At 41.9% G+C, this 21,639-nt stretch overlaps 1 protein-coding gene across 1 annotated transcript in view; it reads left to right on the top strand.

The window, feature by feature from the left end:
* The window catches only part of ARIH1 (ariadne RBR E3 ubiquitin protein ligase 1), a 58,976-nt gene that overhangs the window by 20,337 nt on the left and 17,000 nt on the right, over window positions 1-21,639 (top strand). The window contains 7 exon segments of the mRNA XM_030457168.1: window positions 4,339-4,388; window positions 4,391-4,406; window positions 12,571-12,626; window positions 12,629-12,649; window positions 12,652-12,713; window positions 17,439-17,531; window positions 17,915-17,970. Coding sequence (XP_030313028.1) covers window positions 4,339-4,388; window positions 4,391-4,406; window positions 12,571-12,626; window positions 12,629-12,649; window positions 12,652-12,713; window positions 17,439-17,531; window positions 17,915-17,970 — 354 coding nt within the window.

The following is a 21,639-nucleotide window of genomic DNA, read 5'->3' as shown; positions in this document are numbered from 1 at the left end:
AGATGATGAAGTGGGATCTGTTTGGAACACATCTGGGACCTGTCTGCTTTGTCAGCCTTTAAAAAAAAATAAAATCGCTGCCAAAGAACTGACTGTGTTTCTCTCTGAGCAGAGCTTGATTATAAATGTTTTGTTAGCAATGTAGTTGTGACAGTGAGTCTGGTGAAGTGCCCTGAGATTCTCCACAAAATGGCTGCTTTCCTTGGGTTTTATTGCTATCTGGATATCAACAGGCTCACTGCCCCAAGATCTGGGCCATCTTCTTTGGCTTCAACATGTAAAATTTAAGAGGTGGCTGTGGTAAATTATATTGGCTGTTTCATCTTTCATCAAACCACGTTTGGAGGAAAATGGAGCATTTGGATGTGTTTGCCTTTCCCGTGCTTGCTGTCTTGTTCTGGCTGCTTTACTTAATACAATTTTTCTTTGTAAAGAGAAAATGCCCTGTGTGGAAGCACACTTCTCTCTGCTGCAGCTCCCAGCCCAAGAAGTAATCCCGTCTGAGCTGCATTGTAGCTCAGGTTTGTGGTGTAAGAGCTGTAGGCAGCCAACCCAGTGTGCCAAATGAGAAGCCCCTCCAGCTTCAGAACTATCAGCACACCAGGGCCTTGTCCCTTCTGTCGTTTAAATGTGGTGTGAATTTGTGCAGTGCTGGGCAGGGGCAGTGTCTTGTGTGGTGGGTGAGGGAGCAGGGCTGGAGCACAGCTCCTTGCAAAGGAGGGATTGAAACATCAGATGATTTTGGTGTTTTTTTTCACCTCCTATGACTGAGCTGCAGGACACAGCTGTGCAGAAGCTAACCCCTCCTTGCAGTAGATGCTATTATTACTCCCCCAAAGCTGCCCCCAAATAATTATGTGGTGTGTGCTCATGCAAACAGTTAATGTGGAGCAGCTGTTATGCAGTACCTTGTTGGTGTGCTTTGCTTTATATCAGAACAATCCTTAAAGGCCAGAGATTTTGCATTTGTATTTGCATTAACTGTGGTTTACATTATACAAACCAAGCCTCTTAGTGCTGCCTCTCTCCCTCCCTGTCTTCAGTGCTCCCTGCAAAGTGCTGGCTGTATTACTGTCCACACTGTGTACAGGCAAGGGCTCTCTTGTATTAATCCTTGCCTTCTGTATCAGTGAAACACTCGTTGAAGTTTTAAATATTAGATCTTGCATGTGGTGAGCACAGAAAGCAGGCAGCCCAGCTATTTCAGTAAGGTACTTGTCATGCCAATTATGTGTTGTGTTTGTGTTTTTTTTTTTTTTTAAATTAACATGCTGAACAAGTACTGCTGTAGGTAGGGGAAGCTAAAGTTCACCAAACCAGTAAAAGCTGCCACTAACACTTTGTGTAATACTCTGAGACAACAGTGTTGGTCTCAGGAGCATAATCCTAAATAATGTGCTGTGTTGTACACTGCTGGTGCAGTGGGAAAGCAGCTTTGGTTTTGGAGTGCTGGGACACTTGACAGGTCTGATCTGACGAGTTTTGGAAAGATGCAGTGCCACTTTGATAAGAAAATGGAGAAGACAGAAAGGAAACAAAACCCTCTTGTTTTTTGCAACCACGTGTCCTTTAGTGAGTGGTGTTTGCTGGATCTGCCTTGTCACCCTTGGTATTCCATTCAGACCACTTTAGTTCCTTACTAATGGGGGTGAGGGGCTGAAGTAAGGTGCTTTATGTATGAGTGAGCTGGAAAGATTCCATGGAGAAACCTGTACATGCTATCTGCCTGCTGTGTTTAGGAGGGGATTTCCCAGTTTGAGGCAAGACTTGCCCTAGAACATGGAACATTTTTTTAAAAGTGAAAGTTGTGCTGATTATAGGAGCTGGTATCATAACCAAGATAATCTAGAGATAAAATCAGTTTGTTACTGAAGTGTATATTCATCTTTGATTAGTTAGATCTAGGAAGCGGGCTTGTTCCTTTAGGTACTGCTACATGATACAGGTACTGTTACAGAAAAAGATACAGTAAAGACCCAGATAGAAAGTAACCTAAAAAGATCAAAAAGTAAAGCCCTGAAAAAGGCTGCAGTCCTCCCTGAAGCTGGGGTAGCCTATTCGTGAAGGAGACCCTTCAATTCCCATACAGCTCCTTAGTGGCAGGACTGACACAGCTCAGCTGCTCACTCCCCTTTGCCTGCAGTGCTGGCACCGGCTTTGGGATTGATGCTATTGGAATCTTTTCCATTATTATTTTTTTCCTTTAAATGGAGTTCTGTGCTGGTTTAGCAGGATTCCCAAGTGGCTGCAGCAGCTTGAGCAGTGTTGGCTGGGCAGAGCACTTGTTGGCCCTGCTGCTGGGGCAAAGGGTGGGGTTACAGCTGCTTTGGAGATACAAACCGTGCAAAGAGCATCCTGTTGCCCGAAGAGCTTCTCATGCTTTCCTCAGGGTATATGTTCAGTGTATCCATACTGTGATCTCCCAGCCAGGTGTATCAGCTTGCTGCTTTGGCTGAGAGCTACAAAGAGAGGGGAAAACACCTCCCATCACAGCAGTGAGCTAGTCCAGCTTGTCCTAGGGCTACATCATCACTGATTTCAGTGCAAGAAAATGGGTAAATCTACCTGAAAGCAGGATTGCCACTTTGCAGGTGACTGCAGTGCTGTTAACCTGACTCTTGCGAGGTGTGGAGGGTTGGGGTGCTGCCTCCCTGCTTCCTGGTGGGCAGTCACTGTGTGGTTGTGAGCTGAGCACCTTGTGCTGTTGCAATAAGGAGCTTGGATCCCTGTTGCCTGGGAGACTCACTGAAAGAGGGATGCATTTTCACAAGACAAAGTGTTTGGCAATATCAGTTTCTGTTCTTTCTGCCCCGTATTGTGTAGCAGATGTGCTGTCCCAGCTGTCTACTGGGCTTCTCATGGACTGGATCAGGGATCTGGTCTCACCTTTCTAAAGCTGTTTTTGTTCACCTTGGCTTTTTGAGCAGGAACAGTTTCTAGCTTTCAGCAAGCTGTGCTGACATGAACAGGAAGAACATGCTGGAGAGGGAGAGGAGTGTCACTTTTTTATGGTATAAAGCACAAGACTCATTCTTTGTGCTTAGACATTCACCCTAGGGCTTGATTTCAGTAAATGTTTTGTTGGTGCTGCTGCTGAAAGATGCTGTCCTGCCTGTCCCCTCCTATGCTAATGCAGCTGTTAGGGTGGTCAAGCAATCAAACAGATTGGGGAACCAATTCAGTGAAAAAGCAACTTAATGAAAAAGATGATGTTGGATCAGTTTCTGAGCTGGTAATTTGCAGTGTTAGTGGGTAAGATGTCTGTATGGGCATGGACTGGTGAGTGCAGGATGTGCAAGTGTGCAGCTGAGGGTAAGGATGGGCTGGGATCACTGCTTTGGGCAGCAGCTTTGGCTTTTGGCAGCTTCAAATAGTAGCTGCAGCCCTGCGGGCTCAGAAAATCACATTGCAGGCTTATGTCCTACTTTTCAACAGCTTCAGAGTGTCCATTGAAAATTTGCCCTAAGGCAAACTTCCATTTTGGTATCAAATGGCAGAGTACATGTAGCTGCTCTCCGGGTGCTCCCTGTTGCCTCTTTTGCATGTAAATGGTCCTAATGCTGAGCCCAGAGACTTTGGATTTAGGGAGCTAAAAGGTGGTTCTTAGGTAACAGAAACCAGATGGTTTGTTATGTGTCCCAGCTCATGTAGGCAAAGTCTTAGCCAATGGTACAGCTTTAGTTGGAGGAATAACTTTTGTACAAGCTTTCATTTCTGGTCCTATTTCTTCCCTTCCTAGGCTGGATTTCTTTCCTTAGTTGTGTATTTGCAGAGTATTTTCTGCATCTTGGGATGCCTCAGGAACGTCTGGGGACTTCCAAGGGTATTGACATCTTATACTAGCATCCAGTTGCTTTCTGGGAGAATTTTTGGCCAAAGTGGTAAGGCCTGGTGCATACAAGGATCCTTCTTGCTCTGCAAATAGCGTGGAGCTTTTGTTGCAGTGGATCTGATGGGCAGCAGTTAGTCCTTTCTCTGCTTTACCAGTGACCTGTGCTTACCTTGGGTGAGTGTGCTGGACATAGAGGTGGGGGCATTTGAGCAGCTGATGTGGTAGCAGTAAGTCACCTGTTCCTTAACTGGTGACTACCCACACTATGGTTCTTTAACCATATTCTCATTTTATATAGTAATTTGCTTTATAGAGATTTTTTTTTTTAATTTATCTGTCAAGTCAAATGTATACTGTTTTCCCAGTAAACATCATCTGTGCAACAATACGTGTTATCAGACACATCAATTTCCTGTTTGCTTGTCCAAAACTCTGCTGCGTGTCTCAATAGTTTACTAGGCTTGGTCAAGCAGTTACTCATTTATGATTTCTTCTCTTTCTTCTAGAACCCAGGCGACTATTACTCGAATACTACTTAGCCATTTCAACTGGGATAAAGGAAGCTGATGGAGAGGTAAGCAGCCCTTTTTAGCACACAGCCACATTTTGCTGCAGACCCACAAAGAAATGTTAATTACTGAACGAATGAAAAGGATGTGTGAATTCAAGTCACAAGTATGTGACAAGAAGAATGCGTGTAAGCTCTGAATGTTTCCCCCTTTAGCAGCCTGTACCAGCTAAGACCAACTCTTTTTTTTTTATTTATTTAACACCTGTTGGACTTCTGAGAAGTTTTGGAAGTTAGTTGCTCCTTGGAGGAAGGGGGTGCCTTCCATTTTGAGCAACATACAGGCACATGAATTTCCAGAAGCTCTGGAAAAAAGCAAGTAGGACATGTCCCTGTTTTGCTGGAACTGTTCCGGATTTTCATTCAGTTGCTCTGTGTGTCATTCCAGCATGTGTATTCCTGACATGTTATTTGTTAGTCACACTGAGACTAAATTTTTCTTGACTGACAAAAGGGGACTGGTAAAGTATATCTGCCTTGTCTCCATCTTTGCAACTACAGAGGTTTTTTTTTGTGTTTGGGGTTTCTTTGTTGTTTCTGTTTTTTTAGAAGAGTGTGTGTGTGCATACTGGCTTGAATTTTGGCCTCCCCCTCAGAGCCAACCATTATATGGGCCACTTTCTCATCTTTGATTGCAGCCTCTTGGGGGAATGTTGCTGGTAAAGGTGCTTTTTTGTTCTGTTTGCTATTAAACAGTGGGAAGTCAAATCTGGCTACAGTAGTAATGCACTTTTTCGTGTCAGTGTTGCTGTTGAAGAGTGTGGAGGGAGCTGGAGAATTCTAGAACCTGGGGCGAAGAATTAGTCTGGTCCAGGAGAAGCAGTAAAGGCAGTACAGGGGCCTTAGTGGTTGTTATGGTCTTTGTGGTCTAAAGAATTACTGAGAGAGAGAAGTGGGGTGGTGGATGCTTGTGGGAGGCAGAAGGACACTGCTTGCAGAATTGCTTGTTTTGCCTTCTCTTGGATTGCCATTGCCTTTGGCCTAATGATCAGGGTGTGAGAGAAGATAGGGACCTCTGCAGTCTGTGACAACAGAAACAACTGTTGATCGTACTGTTGCATTAAGAAATATGAGTTAATAGCCCATGGGTGTACTGGGCTGGTGGCAGAGGTAGTGCAGTTTCAGCTTTTATGCAGGGTGCAAGTCTGGAATAGCAATAGATTTTTGGTCTGCTAGTAGATAGTTTTGAAGTCTAAATATTTCCACTCTCCTGAGATAATGGATTTAGGACACCTCTAGCCCGTTTTTGTAACACTTTCAGTTAGTGATGGCACTCGGGTGTGTCTTTCATGTTTTGTTTGGCCTAGATTATTTTTTTCCTGAGGTGACTGTATTTTTAAAGCTTTCTACTCTTTGCTTTACTTTCCTGAGATTGACCTCTTTTAGTTAATGTTGGTCAGTACAAAGCTTTGTGCTACAATATAGTCACATTGAGGCTGTTAAACATCTGATTTAGTTCCTTCTCCTATAACTTGTATCCATTCACTTCTTTGCATTTGATTTTTTTTTTTCTTGTGCTGGTTCTTTTAGTCAGGTTAAAGTTCCCTCTCCTTGGCTACCTCCATCGTACCTTGAGATTCCTTTATATGTGTGCATTGAACTGTCGCCATTAATCAAGAGATTTTTTCCTTCTCACAGAAACCTTGTTTGGTAAGGCTGTCATCAATTTAAAAACAAAACAGCACCACAAAAAAACCCACCAACAACCCAAAACAATAATAATTGGGCTGTGGGTTTTTTATTGGGTTTGTGGGTTTTTTTAGGGGGAAGGCTTTTAGTTTCCAACCAGAACACTTAAATAAGTAGACTCAAATATTTACAAAGTCCACTGACAAACATTTACTCTGGTACATATTCATTAAAATACCTTACCTAATTCTGTAGGATTGCTCCTCAGAATAATATATTAAGTGACATTTGCTTATACAGATGTGTTGGCACACTAAGTCTCAGTTCTGGTGCTGATTTATGTCCTGTTGTACCAGAAGAACACTAAAACATTTTTTTCAAGCAGCCTGCTTGCTCCTCATTCTTCGCCACATAGCTTCCATGAAGCCTTTTACACTGCACTGCTGATGCTCATCTGGGTGAAACCAGGAGGCAAGAGGCTGACGGAGCGGTCAAGAGCTGGCTCTTGATGTTCAAGAAAGATTTTGTGGAAGCTTGGGTGGCAGGTGGATACTTCAGTAGCCAGGATGCAGAATAATCAGTTTGAAATACTGATGGAGCTGGAAATGAGGCCCATGAGCTAGCTACAGATAGGCATGTTTTTACTAAAATAAAGGTTGAATGTGACAAACTGATTATTCCCAAAGTTACACTTGGTTAGCCTTCTAAATCAGAGAACACTTTTGAGACTTGGTTGGCTTTGTGTGTCCAGCAAATCTTACTGCCCCATTGTGCTAGTGTGAGCAAGTTTGAAAATCCACTGGGAAGCATTCATGAGGAGTTTTTTTTCATGAGGTGTTGTGGTTTGTTTTGTGGTTAGTGTTTTTTGGTGTTTTTTTGTTATTTTGGTGCAGTGAAAAAGACACCAAAACTTACTTCCTGCTTGAAAATAACACTATCCATGTGTCTTCAGTGTCTGACCCTGAAATGTTTTGTTGTATCCCTACTGGGAGACTCTTAATTTAAAAACTTGAGCTGGTATAAGTTTGGCCTCTTTTGTTCCTAATAACCATTAGAAAAGCTTCGCAGGAAATTCTTGTTGTTTCCTGCAGTCTGGGTGAGTTTAATGCTTGCTAAGATGTAATGTTTGGGTGCAAGTTTTGGTCCTTTATCTCACACGAAGTCAGAGGTTGACCTCAGTTTCCTGATGGGTGTGTTTACAGGACATAGCCAGTGTCTGTTTTACCTGAGTTCAGCGTGATTCAGATGACCTAACAAGTAGCCTTATCAAACTTTGCCTCTAGTGAAGCAGATAACAAAGTGGCTTCTTTTTCTCGATAAGTTCTTGAGTGTGATGAGATCTAGCTCATGAGAATGAAAATTACAATATTTAAAACATGAGAACCTCTTCATGGCTTTTTTGTTTTGTGTATTTTAAATAAGCAGTTTGTTGTCAGTGCCAGCTTTATCACAGCCTTACTAAGAGGGAAGATATGTTGCAGGTATTTATTCCATTGATAATGGAGTAATAGCCACAAGTGAAAAGCTGTCCTATCCACTGCTGAAATATTCATTATTTGGCTATGTCTAAAAGCAGAATTGGTGGTTTTGGGTGGATTTGTTTGAAGGAGGGAAGTGGGTGCTGGAGGAAGTACTTAAGCTCAGCTTCTGATGTGATGTGCCATACAAAGTTCTGAGAATAAAGATGGTAAAGACTATGTTTTCCTTAGTTTTAGAGCCACCAAAATGCTCAGGGTGCTGGAGCACCTCCCTATGAAGCCAGCCTGAGGTATTGGGGTTGTTCAGCCTGGAGAAGCAGCTATAAGGTGACCTTATAGCAACCTTCCAGTATTTGAAGGGGGGATATGAGAAAGCTGGGGTTGGGCGTTTTGCACAGGGGTGTAGGAAGAGGACAAGGGGAAATGGCTTCAAATTTAAAGAGGGAAGATTTAGGCTAGACGTTAGGGAGAAATTCTTTAACGTGAGGGTGGTGAGACACTGGCCCAGGTTGCCCAGGCCTTGAACAACCTGGTCTGATGGGAGATGGCCCTGCCCATGCAGGGGGGTTGGAATTGGATGATCTTTAGGGTCCCTTCCAGCCCAAACCATTTTATGATTCTATGATTCCTTTGTCTCACAAACTTGGCTAATAGCTGCGGGAGACTAGCAAGTGCAGCTTGACCAAGTAACCTCAGAAATAAGTGAAAGAAATGCTTTGGCTTGTAACTTCATCTCACTTACATTCCAGTTTTACCATGGCTGATCGCATCCATCCCTTCTGAGAGGAATTTTGGGAATGAACTTCCTCATGATGAAGAAACTAAAATGAAATGTAGCTCTCCTGCTTTGTGTTCCTCCCCTGGTTGTTTTTCTATTTGTTTTTGTTCTTTTTAAAGAAATCAGGATGTAACCAAAGGCCCAATTTAATCCCTGGAGGTACAGACAGAGGTATTGCAGTCCATTGTAAGGGCTTATCTTTGTGGCCTTGTATCTGTCTGCCTTCCCTCAGCAGAGGACAGGTGCCAGGATGGCCCCAGTGGCTTGGCTCCTAGCCCAGATTGCCTCTTCCCCTTGTATTCAAGGTCCAGCTCCTCTCTGCAGGTACCTGGCTAGCTGCTTTCCTTTGGGCAAGTGCTTAACACTATTCAACAGAGGCTGAGCAGGTTGAAAAATGTGCATGGCAGGGGTTTTGTAATGAAGAAATCTTTTATTGTGGGTATACTGTTACTCTGACATTCATAAATACCCTTTCTCTAAAGTAAATATCCTGAAATGTTTACTAGAAGCAACTTTTTTTTCAGTGAAAAGGCTTTTCATCTTTGATACTCCCTTGGATAGGATTTGGTTATGTCTAGACAATTGTGATAAGGCAATTACCAACAGCAGGAGAAAATTTGGAGGAAATAAAGAAGCTGACAGCTTGATCCCTCTGCCAGAAAGACTTTATACATTATGGACATGGTGTTGGTAAGCAGTGAAGAAATTACAGACAAACTTAAAAATAATTCACTTGTGTCTGTTCCTTTTAAAGCAGCAGAGAAAACAACTTGGTCTTTGATGAAAAGAATGAATGGAACTGGATATTGAAGTCTGTGATACTGAGCAAAGAATGTGGCTGAATAGACCATTTCTGAAGTATCAGGAGGGTGGAATTACTGAATATCTGCATTGCAAGGGGGAAAGAGGGCAGAGGATTTAAAAGGCTGTTGAAGGACTTGTGCTTCTCCCTAAGATGAAAATAAGCAAACTACCAAGAAGCAGCTGTTTAATAATGAGAAGCTGAAGGATGGCTTGAGGAAAAATCACGAACCTTTGAGTTGTGAAGGAAGAGAGGAAGAGATTCAAGGGTTTTTTCCCTCATGTTTCACAGCAAAGAGGGTGGCATGCAGCTGTATCATAAACTATGTAGCATATCCATTGATCCAGCTGTTAGTACAGTGTGTGTGGAGTTACTTTGCTCAAAGGGAAGTTGCAAACTGGATGGATGGAATCTCTTAGCAAGTCTCTTATCAGATAATTTTGGCATGTTTGTTAGTGTTAATGAGTAACTCAGCATGAATGTGTTTGGAGGCATTCGATTCAGAGGAGGAGCCAAACATCATACAGGAAAATGCAACAGACAGCTGGGAGGATCCCAGCAGTGAAAGTGGTGCAAAGTGTCATGAGAGGTCTCCTCAACAGAGATGCAAAAGGAGCTCTGGAAAAAGTTAGACATTATTTGGGATTTATTAGATTAACAGGAGAAATGGAAGTGACATTGTATGAAGTTGTAGTGAAATCTTTATCAGAATTGCATGTATTTTGGCCTCCTGGTCTCCAAGGGGATGAAGAAATAGTGGTAGAGAAGGTTTGGGACAGTAAAGTGGAGAAATAAGTCTGTCTGCTCTGTTGGCAGTGGGTGCTAGATCTGCTTCCTGTGAATCCTATGTGGATGAGCACGGGAAGGGTGAAGGAAGATCTTAAATGGATAGCATGGGTTGATGCTTGAATAAGTGCCAAAAAGGTGTGGTTACAGGAACTGGGAGTTGTTCCTAGCCATCACAGGAACCAGAGCAGTATTTTGACTGAGCCCTTGGTCTGTTTGTATAAGGAGTGGTAGAGGAGTTGGAGAGATGTTGGACTTTGCTGTACCTATTCCAACTGTGTATTTTCAGGGAGATCTAGGCTTTTATCTGCCTTTTATAGAGTTCTGTTTTCTGACTGCTCAGTGACAGCATGATTGTGAGTCTGAGACAGATGGGTGCAAACAGCTGTAGAAATCCCTTGGGCATAGCATCCTGGCACACAAAGTGAATTCACCCAAAGACAACAGCATGGGGAAGGAAGAGTACCCCATGCCCTCTTTCTCCTCAGCACTGGTGAAGTTTACAAGTGGGAGTCCCAGAGAGCAGAGCAAATGCTGTAAGAATGAAGAGTGCAGCTGAGTTAAAACCACAAAACTTAGCTTTTTCCCTTAAAATTGTTTTTTCTCTCTCCTGTGTGCAGCCCTTACAGTCTCTCAGCTTCTTTGTGTGCTTCTTCTTTTTAAGTGAAGCACAGACTGGGTACTTCTCTGGTGGAAGCCATTTAATATGAGCTGCTGCTCATGCTTTGGGGTATTATTCGTGTTTTGGATTTTTTTAAATTGGTTAAGGACTCCAATCTGTACATCATCTTTGAGTCACCTTTAGACCCAAGAAACACACAATGTCAAGTCACTTATTTTTCTATGTGTTACTGGGAAACTCCTGAAATCCTGGGAAGGAGATGGTTGTTCTGATATAGTTATCCACTGGTATTTAGAGGAGCTAGGTAAATCCAGGTAAAAAGCAGTTGTTGGTGACTTTCTGCCTATTTTGCAGAAGTTTTGCAAAACTAGAACTTGAGTTCCTGATGTGGATACGCACTCTTCAAAACAGCTCACCATTACAGAGATCTTTTATCTCCATAAGCATTTAGCTGACCACAAATGCCAGTTTTCAAGTTGTATCATAGCATTTGTTTTCAGAGCTATTTTCTTTACAAATGTCATAACCAGCTGTCTGTCATTGTCTTTGATGGAGGATGTCCTACTCTGGTTGAGTTGCATGTAAGAACAGTTTGAATGCTGGGAAAGTGGAGTTAATATTTATCCATGACTATTAAAAAAGTACTCCATAAACTAGAACCATGCTGAATTAACTTATTAAATTTTTCTAGATATAAGTAACACTGAAGGCAAACAAAGTAACTTGGTTTAGATAAATCCCTGAACTGATACTGAGGAACAGTGGCAAGGCCTCGTGTATCTTGCAATGCCAGAATTCACCACTACCTTCAAAATTCAGTGTCTTGAAAATTCAGGCCTGAAGTATGTGAACAACAAACATATGAAGCAAGAGTGGATTTCACATTTTTAGCTGTAAGTCAAGTCTTGTTAGTAGGTAGTCCTGAGCTGCTATGGAGTTGGGACTTTGGGGGCCTAATGTCAGATAAGATGACCTAGACAGAGGCCTTTTGGTTGTTGGTGTATGCCAGGCCTAGTCCCACAGTTTTGAGACACGCCTACTAATTTCTTTTCTCAAGCAGCAAGTCTTGATTCTCCTCTGTCTGTTGATAGTTACAGTTTTGTTTGTTTTGTGTTAAGCTTAAATACATGCCTTGGAAAGACTCTTAGCTTGAGCCTTGCCTGCCTGCTCAGCTACAGTGAGAGTTGCTGCTGGGAGTGAATTCACTGCTCGTCTATGGGATAATGGTAAATGTATTTGGTTATTGTTTTGTTTTTTCCTGGTAGATCCCAACTGACTTAGATTAACTTGCTGTTATGGTGGGGAAATGATGAGTTTACTGGCATTGAATGCGGGATGTTCAATGCAGGACAGGTTAGAATATCAGATTTAATTAGTTCTGCAGCTGCTAGGCTGGAGAAAGTGATGATTGAAGCTTAAGAGGTGACCTGCTACTAATAGCTCTTAAACTGGTTCTCCCTCACCAAGTCTAAGCTTTCTGTGAGACTGTAAACCAAACTTTTTTTTTTCCCCAATAAGGGAACAGGAACTAGGAAGTGTCCATTCATCTGCCCCCACCAGTTTGGCATCCTCCCTTCAGGAGATAACTAACCTTGGGAAGCATTGGGAACTTGCAATTGTGCTTTTTTGGAGACTGTTAAAAATATCTTGGGTTGTCAAGACAAAAGATGCTCAAATGGCTGGGATTTCTGGCACAAGACGTGGAGTCTGTTACCTGTGTTGTAGACTTTGGGCCTGGGCAAGGTGTTTTGTGTGAATAGGGACATTCTTATTTTAGTTTTATGTCCTGGAGCTTTGCAAAGAAATGACTGTCGGGGATCATGAATTGAAATGCATCTGGAAACTTGAAGGTAGCTGAATTTTTAGAAGTGTGCAATTCAGACCCAAATCTCAGATCATGTGGATGTCCAGTGTTCATTTCTATGGTCAGGGTTGTGTTGTGTTAGTGGTTTAGTAAAAGTAATGAATGTGTGAGTTTTTTAAAGTATTAAAAGCACATTTGTACATTTAACCTCCCAAAGATAAAATGACTTACAGGGAAGTTAAATTTTCATTCTTTTGTGTGTGCTGTGCAGGTACTTCGATGGCAACTTGGAGAAACTCTTTGCAGAGTGTCATGTAATTAATCCAAGTAAAAGTCTCGAACGCGCCAGATGAAACAAGGTCTTCAGCCCAGGACATGCCTTGTCAGATCTGCTATCTGAACTACCCAAACTCGGTGAGTACCTGGCAGCCAAGGTGGTATCTGCCAAGAACTCCCTCAACTTTGCTATCTGAACTGGAATTTTCTTTTTTTAAACAAACCTCAGTCACTATTAATTTACTATGGTTTTGGGATTGTATTTAAATTAAATTATTACCGCTTCGGCAAAACATTTGAGAGTGGTGAGGTTTGGGCAGCAGCATAATAAAATTCTTCAGAAAACAGCGTTTTTACAAAGGTCATATACCAGTTGAGACATGCAAATAAGTCATACAAGAAAGAAAAAAAAATTATGGGGAAAGCATGACAAGTAAAAAAGGAAAAAAAAAAGAAAGCTTATAAAAGTAGTAAATAATGATGCTAAATAGTCAAGCTAAAAAGACTAGAATAAAACTGAGTTGGGAGTAGAAGTAAAATGAAATTGTGCTGTTTGATGAACACAATCCATGATGCTGTCTTTGGATCTTTATTGTGTTTGTGCATTACCTTCGTAATCAGAACATTAGAGTTGAAGTACTAAGGTAGAAGTTCTAAATCTGGCTTGTGGTAAGATTGGTGATGGAGCTTCTTTTTTTTGTAGCTGTTCAAAAAGTAGTGCTATGCTTCTCAGAGGTCCAGGCTTCTGCTGTGTTACGTACAGGCAAGCAGCTTGCTCTGGCTTTCAAGAGGCAGGACAGAGTGATGGGAGATCCTAGAAGGAAACGAGATTATTGGAGAAGCTCCAGTGTAAGAGTTCATCTATGGCTTTGCTAAAAGGCAGGTGCTGACATACAGAAGGTATTCATCCTTTATTAGAACCTGGTTGACCTGGTCCGGTCCTGACTCTCCAAAATCATAACATCTGTCTGGCCTCTAAAGAGCAAAGCAGCCCTTATGTGAGGCTTCTGGTCTTGCTCTGTGTGTATTTTGTGAACTTGCTTTTCAGCAAGAATGGAAACCTTTTAGAGCTTTGGGATTTATGAATAGCCTTGAATAAAGTCCTCCTGCTGCTGTAGGCTGCCTGCAGGCCTTCCCCTTGCTCTGGAGTAGGCAGAGCAGAGCAAAGCGTGGTTCCAGGCAGCTGAAATTCTTGGTGTTAAGATCAACTATTGCTCTTGAGCCAGTAACCACAAGACTTTGTTCATCTCCTTTTAAGCCTTGTGTGCATGGACTTTCTTTTTAGAGAACAGCTGCTAAGGAGAACTGTTGCTTGCATTGTGTGAAGTGCTTTAAAAAAGGATGACAAGCTTGAGGAATTTCTCTAATCCTCTACATTATGCTGAAGGTTTAATCACTGCAGGGTTTCCATGTTGGGTAGTGAGGAAATAACTTTGATTTTAGGCTATGCAACATTATTAATGTTTAATTATTAACAGGAGAAGGACTGAGGGGGGAAAAATGGGAAGAGAAATCTTTCTAGCATCAACTTGAGGAAAAGGTCCTCTTGAAAACTTCAAATTTGGATTTTTTATTCTTAATATATTCTTCTCCCCCCTTTTTTACGCAGTTTCTGTGCTGAGTGGGTACAGTGTGCCTGTCACACACGACTGAGAAGGCTTTCCTCTGGCAGGGGGAATGCTGCTTGGTTTTGGAGTTCAAATAGCACAATAAAAATAGTAGTGTCCCAGTTATTAGAAGAGCAGTTTCTCAGCTGGAGCAGTGAGATGCTTCAAGTGAGCAGAGGTGTCTCTAAATTGATAGTGTTGATAAAGTCAAGAGATAAGAGAGGGGAACTTTTTTTTTTTTTGCCATACATAAAAGTTGGAGCATATAGAAAAATCAGCATTTATGGTTTCTTTAAAAGGCTGCAGTGTCTCTGTCTAAGGTGACTGTAAGCCATCTGGTTTGAAATCTGTTATTAAGCTGTTGTGGTCAATGTGAATTATAAATTCTAGGATAAGTTATGTTAAATACTTAAGCTAAAATCTAAGCTTTCAAATCCTCTTGCAGTGGTCAATTTATTTTTTTTTTCCCCAGGAGAAAAAAAAAAATTAAACTCTTTTCTAAGAAGCTTCTCCTAGCCTGAAGACAACTGGGAGTTAGGAGTAGCACCTGTTAAGAAATTTTACATTTTACAGCAATTACAGGGGTGCAGGTGTCTTGATGCCATGAGAGGGTGAATATTCATTGGAGGTGGCAATCTGCCTTTTAAAGAGAAATACAGAGTCTTTATGGCTCTTCAGTCATCTCCAGACACTGTGATCTGAAGTTTTGATAAGCACCTGCAAACCAAAGCATTTGATGCTGTCAAGGCAGCCTCAGCACCCTGAAAAGTTAGGGGAGAAACTTTAGTCCCTCTGGATCCCCATGAACCTGTGTCAAGTCCTAGTAAGTTATTTCAGGCAAAACCCTTACTGGTGAAGATAGGATTAGAGGGTCATGGCTTTGCCTTTTTTCTCTTTTGCATCTCATCCTTGGGTCCCACTTGAAGGGAAGGCTGGTAAGGTGACGGTGTTGGAAAAACATTGTCCTGTTGTCCAGACTGTTTGTCCTGTGACCACACAGGTTAGTCAGTTTGTCAGTGCCATTGTAACTGCTGAAACTGGAGCAAGCCTGCATGAGGCTGTCATGTTAAACACATCTTGGAGCACCTGACCCCTTCTTTGATCTGTTTGGGGTTACCAGAAGAGCAGGGGCAGGTATTGAATGGCAGCATACTGCTGCTAGCACCTGCCATTGCAGGCACAAGTAGGTGATGAGGCTACTTGGTGGGTTTATGATGGCCTACTTTTTTTTTTTTCCTTGATCTACTGTCAGCTTAGCCAAAAATAATTGGGAACACCCTCAAAGTAAAGAAACGAGTTGAAAGATACTTTGAATGCTTTGCAGCCTGGGAGGAATTGTGGTCTCTGCCTTTTAGGTGGGGATTTGACAAATCTTTTCGTTTCCGAAAATAGCCAAAATGAGTTTTAAATGAAGAATGTGCTTGCCTGTGTTAGGTTGTGCTTTGCTGTGTGTGCTTGCTGCAGGACTATTTATGTTCATTAAGGGATTACTCCCTTGTCCGTACATCCTTCCCTTCACATGTGGAAAAGCCTTAATTCTGAGAAAAGATCTGTGCCATCATTAGGCTGGTTGTGTGCTGTTGGGGTTTCAAAAGTTGGTTGTTTTTTGTTTTTTTTTTTTCCCAGCCTTGGAGTTGTTATACCTTGGCCTCATGGCTGTCTGCCTCTTCTCCCCTTGAGCCATGGGGGCAGGAGGACACACCATTTTTATTTTTTTCCCCCAAAGGAAGGTTTGGATGGGTATCTCTCTTCTCCCTTAGAACTGAGTCAGCTGCTCAGCTCTCCTGTCTCCTCCCTGACCTAAATGTCAGGTCACATTTAACCCTTTGCTGTTCCTGGTAGGTGCTCCCTGGCAGGACAGTGGGAAGAACAGAACTGAGCCCAGCACTGCAGCGTGTTTCCAAGGCTCAGGTTCCAGCCTGTGCCCATGTTGATGGCAGCAGTGCCAGACAAGCGTGAATCACCAAGTGGTGAGGCCATGGGAAGAATGTGTGAACAAGCACCTTCCCTCTGCAGTCATTGCCCTAGCAGTGACAGACGGGCGTAACCTGCTGAGTGGACAGAATGGGTAGTGTGGTGGGGAGTGGTATTGAATCTCCAGTGGTTAAGAGGTTTTTTTTTGTTAGAACGTAGTTTTCTGAAAATAAACTCTCTCCTTTACTTAATTAACAGCGTCCTACTGCTGCTGGTTTTGGCTGTTTCACAGAGGAAACGGGGTTTCTTTCATTTATGGGGTTTCATACAAATTGATGTTATCTCAGGGTGGAGCTCTTGCTTTATCTTACTGGATGGCATTAAGATGGTTTGAGATGCTAAGCCACCAAATGGTAGCCTGCACAGTGCCATGAGAGACCTGTTTTAAATATAATTTGTCCTTGTTCCTGTCTCTGGGTATAAAATAACTTTAGGATGAGCTGAGAACTCACTTAATTTTTCTTTCCTTAGCAGTGTTTGCTTCTCGGTCTCTTGTATAATGAGCTATTCAACCCCAGATGATTTAATGACTTAATCTGTTGTAGATGATGCATGAAGTTGTCCTTGTTGCTGTCTGCAACAGCTAATCATTATTGAACTTTATTGAGCCATTTACACCTGCCAATTAGGGTCTTTAGTGTCTTCATCTGATGAGCATCTGGGTTTTAGGGAGAAGTTTACCCAGCAAGTTGGCAAACTTCATGCATGCACATTAAAAGTCTAAGTACACATAATTCTTTTTATTACTGTTGTTTAGTGCTACCCAGTACCACAGACTGCTGATCCCATAAAGCTTCCTGTACAAGAGGGAACTAAATTAGTGCCTGTGCTTAGTTGGTGTGCATATTCTGAGATAGTATCCATATGTGGCAGCAAGCCAAGTGGGAAAAAATAGGAGGAAAGAAGACCCTGTAGCATCTTATAATTGTGACCTGTTTGGTCATGGTGTGTTTATTTCACTCATTTTCAGGAGCAGAACAAGGAGAGAGCCATGCATGCTGTGCTCTGTACTCCTGAGATGGGATCAAATCATATAGGCAGGATGGAAATGTCAGCCACATCTTTTCTTGCTGTTCGAGATTAAAGTCTGGCTTTGGAAGCATGACTAGAACTGCACTGGCAATGTTCTCTGGTGGTGATGGTGCAAAATAAATAGTAGTGTCTCAAGTATGATATGGGGGATGAGAGATGAGATAAACATCACAGCAGCAAGATGGGTGAAATGACAGGGTGATTCCATGTGGTAAAATGATCCAATGTCTTGTGTTCTTTGTCATTGCAGTACTTCACTGGCCTAGAGTGTGGACACAAGTTCTGTATGCAGTGCTGGAGTGAATATTTAACTACCAAAATAATGGAGGAAGGCATGGGACAGGTAAAACATTGAGACTCTTCTACCCGAAGCCTTATTTCTGTGTATTGGAGAGAAGGGGAAAGAAAGGGGAGAATTATTCCCTGCTCAAGTTAAAAACAAAGCAACAAACCAGCAAAAACAAAAAATAAAAACAAAAAAGCTGAGCCCCAAAGCTTGCATGTGGAAGTCTTTTGCCACTGGTTGAGGCAAACCCCCAAGGGAGTACATGGAGTTGGTGCCTGCATCTTTGTTCTGGATGGGAGGAATCGTGCTGTGCATGGTGGCACATCTGGGACATGAAGATAGCCAATGTACTATATTGCAGTGAAGTCTGTTGTCTTGGAGTTCTTTGATGCAGAAAGAGGATAAACACTGTTCTGCTTATGACCTTTTGTTTTTTTCAGACCATTTCATGCCCAGCTCATGGCTGTGATATCTTAGTCGATGACAATACAGTTATGTAAGTATAATGAGCTGCTACCTATTGGCTTTCCTCCCTTTTTCCATTTTGTTACAGGTGTGTTAGTCAAATGTACTGACTTATAAAAACAAAACAAAACTGCATAGAGGCTTTAAGGCAGTAGCAGAGAGGTCAGTCTTGAACTGCCTGTTTTGATACTGGTGTGTCTCAACTTCCTGTTTATCTCTGAAAAACTCATGCCACAATACTTGGAGGAAAGACTCCTTAGCCAATTTGGTCATTATGACAGCAGAATAAACACCAGGCAGGTTTTCCAAACCCTGTTTAACTGCTTTGTGCATTTTGTTTCCTTTGATTTACCTAGGAATTTAGGGCTTCCTACCTAGGTCATCCCACTGGTTCACCAAGTCTTATAGCTGTAGTTAATCTGTGACTCAGAGGAAAGAAGTCCTGTGTGGAGTCTGATGTGGGTGTGTTTAGTGGCCTCTGATAGAAAGCAGTTGACCTTCCAACATAGGGCTTGATGGTGCTGGTATGTCAGCCTGTGTGACTTTGCTTATTAAGTTGTCCAGCTGTAGGATGACTGCTGGTACATGGTGGAGCAGTGAATTCCATGAGCTTCTTTCTCTTTTAATTTGGGTGATCTTATTGCATGAATAACATCTTTTGTAACTCTGAACTTTGATTAAGTTAATTTTAATTCTTCATGCTAAAAAGCATCTAAATAGAAGCTCATTGTCTTTTACCTTATTCTTTCCTTCCTGAAGTCTGATTCACTCACTGATATTAATTTGCTGGGTTTTTATTAGTTGCTTTCAGAGTAGTGGATTGCACTAGGGGTTCTGTGTTAGTCATCAATGTGGGCAGGATGGAAGTGGAAGTAGCCTAAGTGGTTTTGTGCCCTGTTGAGGGGTGGCTTGAAGAGTTCAGTGGGTGGAAACTTAACTGAAGTTGGCATCAAATTTTGAGTGACTTGACTGAGATTTTTGTTTACTGGAGTCTGAAATCAACTTGTGGTGTCATACATTCTTGGAAGGAAATGTCTTGAGTGTTTATATTTAATTGCAGCACTCCAAATAAGCTGCTGAAGTAGAGTATGTGGAGTTAGGTAGCTGAAATCTTGAAGGCCTTGATGGCCTTCCAACGGAAAGGATGGAGGGTGAAGAGAGCAGCTCTGATTTTTCCTGGTTTGGTTTCTGTTGCTGTTGCTTGGTATTAGTAGGGCTGACTGTCCTTGTGTTTCATGTCATGGCTCTTTTAACATGGAGAAGCATGACCTTGGGGTGGAGCTGTGCAGTCTTCAACTCACACCATTTGCTGTGTCATTGCCCTTCTCCTTGACTCCCCTGAGATGGCAGAGGTATCTGGGGCTATGATAGTAAAATGGCATCAGTGTGGTAAAGCAAACAAGTTCTCTTTGTCCAAGTAAAACTACAAATATTTTCTTGAGGCAAGCCCCAACTTTTCCTGATCTTACAGACGGAAGGGAGCACATTTTTTTTGCAAAAGCCTAATGCTTTTCTTAAAAGCAAAGATGGACACTGCTGTAATCTTTATGAAATGGCATGAGTACAGTGTAAGTAATTCCACATGGAATCTGCACCCACTCCGTGTCTTTAATTTTTCTCTTAGATTTTTTCCTTTTTACAAAGTTTCCAGCTCTAGGTTTTAAAGCTGCAGGAACCTAAAGATTAATGTGCAATGTAGAAAAACATGGGTTTCTTGATAGATCAGAAAATCAAAGTAGATACACCAAGTTAACTCATTTGGTCCCTTGCCATCACCAAGGCAGTACATCTGCAAGTTGAATTATCTCCATCTGAGTCTCAATTTAGCAATTTAGATGACTTCCAGGATTGGATAACTAGTTCCTTGTCTGTTTTCCTTGTTACTGTTGAGCTCTTCAGTAGGAAGGTTGAAGAGAGGGTCCCTTTCTTCTCTGAAGACCTTTAAACTGCCTGAGCTTAATCTGTCTCTAGTCCTTGTTCACTCTCACTGGTGCTGCTGGTAATTGCTTTAACCTACATGTAAAGATGTTGATTTCACTAGTAAGCCATTCAGGCTGCATTTACTATTGGTGTGTCTCATGGCCACTGCTTGTTGGTGGCAGCAGACTGGTAGTAACTGCTGAGAACCCACTCAGTGGGAATGGATTGATTTTGGGTTCCCCTATGGAAGTTGTGTGGAGTGCTGCCTCATTTTTCCATCTTCCTTTCAAGAACTGCAAATACCAATCCTTGTGTACCATCTCACTGTGTAGGAAGATCTCAAAGTAATTCCTTTGGGTGGGTGTTTGACATCTCACGTGATGTGCTTTTTACTAGTGCCACTGATGGGTGTTTTGATGAGTTTGCATAATCAAAATGGAGTGAAAGTGTAGACCTTCAGGACATGGTTTAGTGGTTATGGTGTTAGATTATGGTTGGACTTGATGATCTTGCAGGTCTTTTCCAACCTTAATGGTTCTATGATAACTTAATGGTCTGATAAAAGATTGCTGCCATCTTTCAACTAGTTCTTGAGATGTGTTATTTTAACTGAGCTGCCAGAAGAGTTGAAGGGTTAAAGCTGTTCTTGGGAGCAGTTTGCCTTTCCAACCTGGATTCTTCAGTGCTGTTGGCTACCTGTGCAGCTTGACTTAAAGAGGAATGTACCTCAAATAATGGTTCCTGAGTACTGGAGGTGCTTTTCATCTCATAAGTTGTCTAGTTTCATTTATTTTTGTCAAAAAAATACAATGTTCAGAACAAAGTTCTAGATGGTCTTGAGTGATGCTGTGAATGTACTGTTCCTAACAGGGAGTGATGGGAAGCAGCTTGGTAAGCAAAAACCAGTGGATTGTGTATTCTGTGAGCTCTGGTTAGTGATGACTTTCCTCTTCATTTCAGTTCCAGTTCCTGATACATCCATCTAATACAGTACACTTTTAAAGTGACATTTATTATACCTAGAAGCTTGGATATGGAGAAAGAAAGTGAGATTTATAATTCTTGTAATAATTTTCAATTGTTTTTGCATCCTTCAGTAAGTTTTACTCTAAAGTTGCAGGCTTGCCATGACCATGGGCCTTATGAGGTTGTCAGCTGATTTGTTTTCTTTTAGCATGGGGAATTTGGCTGCCATGTGCAATCTTTATGTAATAACCAGCATGTTCTTTGAGAAGATCCCTAGATTGCTACAGGCTGGGATTTCTGCAGCATTGTCACATGTATTGTTCTTCAGTGACTGTTGGCATTAAAACATGTTGGAGTACACACGTGTTTGGCTGCACCCTGCCATGGATAATCTGTTCATTTCAGTATTGGCGTGTATTCTGCAGCTTGATTTTAAAACTGAAATGCCACCAAGTGTCTGTTAGGCCAGCTTTAAATGTATGCAAAAACCACTTCAGTCATAACCAAAAGACTTGTATAAAAGTGTTCAGCAATACATAATTTAATTACATTGAACTTATCTAGGCTGGTAAGTCTGCAAATGCCAGCTGGGTCAGTGTGTTCAGGAGAAAAGTGGTGACTGCTTTTCTGTGCAAGGATTGTGGTGACTATGCAAGGATTCCTGTCTGTCTGGTTTTCTTCTCTCCCACTTCTGAGCTGAGGGACTTGAAGTCGATGTTGTGTACAGCCTCTAGGATGCTAAATTTAAATAAGCTTTGTTTTAAAGGTAAATAGATTAAAAAAAGATTACCTTTTCATCTGAAGCTGTAGCATT

This window comes from Calypte anna, chromosome 10 (assembly GCF_003957555.1).
Source record: "Calypte anna isolate BGI_N300 chromosome 10, bCalAnn1_v1.p, whole genome shotgun sequence".
Lineage (NCBI taxonomy): Eukaryota > Metazoa > Chordata > Aves > Apodiformes > Trochilidae > Calypte > Calypte anna.
The sequence above is the reverse complement of the archived record's forward strand: the minus strand, read 5'-3'. Positions and strand labels throughout refer to the sequence as shown.